This window comes from Bison bison, unplaced genomic scaffold (genome assembly GCF_000754665.1).
Source record: "Bison bison bison isolate TAMUID 2011002044 unplaced genomic scaffold, Bison_UMD1.0 scf7180017864249, whole genome shotgun sequence".
Lineage (NCBI taxonomy): Eukaryota > Metazoa > Chordata > Mammalia > Artiodactyla > Bovidae > Bison > Bison bison.
Genome location: NW_011494821.1, coordinates 279674 through 282452, shown reverse-complemented (window position 1 = coordinate 282452; position 2779 = coordinate 279674). Strand labels below are relative to the sequence as shown.

Sequence of the window (2779 nt, the reverse complement as noted above, 5' to 3'; positions counted from 1 at the left end):
TGGAGAATCCCAGGGACGGGGGAGCCTGGTGGGCCGCCGTCTATGGGGTCGCACAGAGTTGGACACGACAAGCGACTTAGCAGCAGCAGCATTTCCCTTTTTGCCTTGTGTACCAGGGAGTTCAGAAATCATATTCATCCTCATAGCTAACACATCTGTTTCTATTTTTATCTTTGGTATCGCATTCTATTTCCCCACCCTTATTATCTGCAAAATTGCTTCAAATATCTCCTACAGAGAGGGGGCAGACATAGAGAAATCAAATTAAAAAAAAAAAAGAAATCCAATGAATAATTATGCAGCATTTCTTATGGGCACACTTCTGTGAAGGTCATTGCCAGAGCCCAGCTCTGTCCACAGAGCTCCATGAACATGAATGAACTGTCTTCTGTTTTTCTTTAGAGACTGACAGCAGACTCTAGGCTGCCCGACAAGGCTGAGACGGCTCAGAAGAGGGGTCAGGGCTGGGCTACGTTTGCAGCTCCTCTTCCTGGCTCTATCAGGGACCTAGGATGGAACTCCAGCCCCGCCCCCACCCCAGGCCCATTCTTTGCTGGAGCCTTGATCTGCAGATTCCTCCAAGGCCCCCTTCAGGCCATTCTGTTGTGTCTCCGGGGAGGTGATGGGTGTGGGGGGAGAAGGATCTGACTTTACCAGACCCATCCCTATACTCCCACCCGGGTCTCCCTCCTCACCCGGGTCCCAAATAACCAGGCCACACACTGGGTTTCAAGTATCCGTCTCTTCCTTTCACTCTCTCGAAAGAAAAAATAAATAAATTGCAGAAGGCGGCAGCATTTCCAGTCTTCCCCTGGCTCCCAGACACCCGACCCCCAACCCTGCCCCCCCTACCCTCCCCCCCAACATTCCCACTCCCTAGACCCATCCCTCCCCGTTCCCAAAAGAAAAAAGGAAAAAAAAAAAAGAAAAAAATCCCAGGAAAAAAAAAAAAAGCCACAGTTAGACCTTCCACTCATGCAAACCGGCAAAGAAAAAAGGTAGGGGGCATGTGGAAGGCAGGGGGCCCATGGTGGAATCCCCCCACTAATCCCCCCAAAACCACCTTTGAGAAGAAAAAAATGGAAAAAAAAATGAGAAATCAAGGGACCTGGGGAGTTATGATGGGGTCAGGAGTGACCCCAGACCCTGCCTCGGGGGGAGCGCGGAGGCCTGCAGCCCTGCAATGGGTGCTCCTGGAGGGGGGCCCTGACTTTCGGAAAGTGTGTGGGAGGAGATGGGGGAGAGCAGGTGGCCCCCCAGTGGGTCTGTGTGTGCGTTGGGGGCGGGCAGGGGCAGGAGCAAGGGGTCCTAAGGAACCAGGGCTTGGGATCAGGAGCCCGGGGCTCCCCCTCAGACCCCGGGTTCCTGGGGTTCCGCAGCCCAGTTCTGGGGTGCAGGGATACATGCAGAGGAGTGTCCCCCCTCCAGTGGGCTGGATCCAGTTAGAAAGGAAATAAATAAGAAGGGGTGGGAGGGAGGCTGGGGGTTGGAAGGGCTTGGGCAATTCAGTCCAGACCAAGGGCCCAGGCGGTAGAGGCAGGGCGAGTCCAGGCCAAGCCAGGGCAGGAATCAGAGTCTCTCTCGGGCAGGGACCCAGATGTAGGGGCCTGAGAGGTCCTCGATGACTCGCTTCACCTTGTGGTAGATCTCCTCAAAGCTGTCGCCCTCCACGATGGCTGGGGGCGGGGGCAGGGAGTCAGGCCCAGGGCAAAGGGCACCTTCTCCTAATTCTCCAGTCCATGAGCCATGGGATGCACCCACCCAAAGGGGACACCTCCTTCTAAACCACCCACCCTGTGGGGGCCCCGCTTTTGAATCTGTGCCAAAGGCACCTCCTGTGCTGGCCACGGGCTAGCCACAGCCTCACCTGAGAAGCACTCTGTGAATTCCTGCTCCAGCTTGGTGGCTCTGTCGAAGGCTTTGCGGGCTTGCTCCTCTGTGATCCGCTTATTAATCTCTCTGTGGAGAGTGAGAGAGACACAGACCTGAGGGTGGGTCCTGCCCTGCCTTGATCTCCTCTGTCCAGGGATGTTAAGTTGCAACCACTATTTTCTTTTTTTAATTTTTTAAAAAATATTTATTTGACTGCACCAGGTCTTAGATGGGGCATGTGGGATCTAGTTTCCTGACCAGGGAATGAACCTGGGCCCCATGCATTGAAAGTACAGAATCTTAGTCACTTGACCACCAAGGATGTCCCCACTATTTTCTTATTTAGAGCATGAAGCAAAAAATACAATTCCCAATACCCTCTGGGGCCACAGATGGGCCCCCTCCCCACGACCCACCCCAGCCAGGTGTGGCCACTTCAGGGACCTCTCCAGAACCTCATCCTTCCAGCCAGCAGCCCAGTGAAGGGATTGACTCTAACTCCCAAGAGCCCCAATGCCTAGCAGGTGTGTGCCCCAGGGGTTGCTGGGAGTTGTAGTCCCGCCTAGCCCAGGGCAGAAGAGGAGGGAAGAGGCCTGGGCTTCCCTGGGCCCTCTGGGTTCTAACTCCAATTCCCTTCAAAGGCTGCTGGAGCTGCTGTCCAGAGTTCTGACGGAAGAGCTCAACACAGAGGCCATCTAAGGCTCGGGGCTTGGTGTGGGAGAGCCGAGGGGAAACCCCCTGAGACCATACTCACAGAACATTCTCCAGGGAGCGGGGGCGGATGAAGATGGCGATAGGGTGCAGGTGGGCCGCCTGCAGCCGCCGCACGGCATTGGCCGAGACATCGAGGATGCAGTGCTTCCCCTGGGGGCAGGCAGGGTGGGTGGAGGGGGACCAGCAGGTGGTG

General features: G+C 55.6%; 1 protein-coding gene across 6 annotated transcripts in view; it reads right to left on the bottom strand.

Moving 5' to 3' along the window:
* Positions 1–731: 731 nt before the first annotated feature.
* Positions 732–2779, bottom strand: part of DLG4 (discs, large homolog 4 (Drosophila)) — a 23152-nt gene continuing 21104 nt past the window's right edge. For 5 of the 6 annotated variants that reach the window (XM_010847346.1, XM_010847347.1, XM_010847349.1 and 2 more), the window contains 3 exons: positions 2627–2736; positions 1868–1959; positions 732–1676 (listed from right to left, as the gene is read on the bottom strand). In XM_010847346.1, the coding sequence (XP_010845648.1) occupies positions 1570–1676; positions 1868–1959; positions 2627–2736 (309 nt within the window). In that variant the 3' untranslated portion in view covers positions 732–1569. Of the gene's footprint in view, positions 1677–1867; positions 1960–2626; positions 2737–2779 lie in introns of those variants that run through there. The other variant, XM_010847352.1, reaches the window with a different exon arrangement.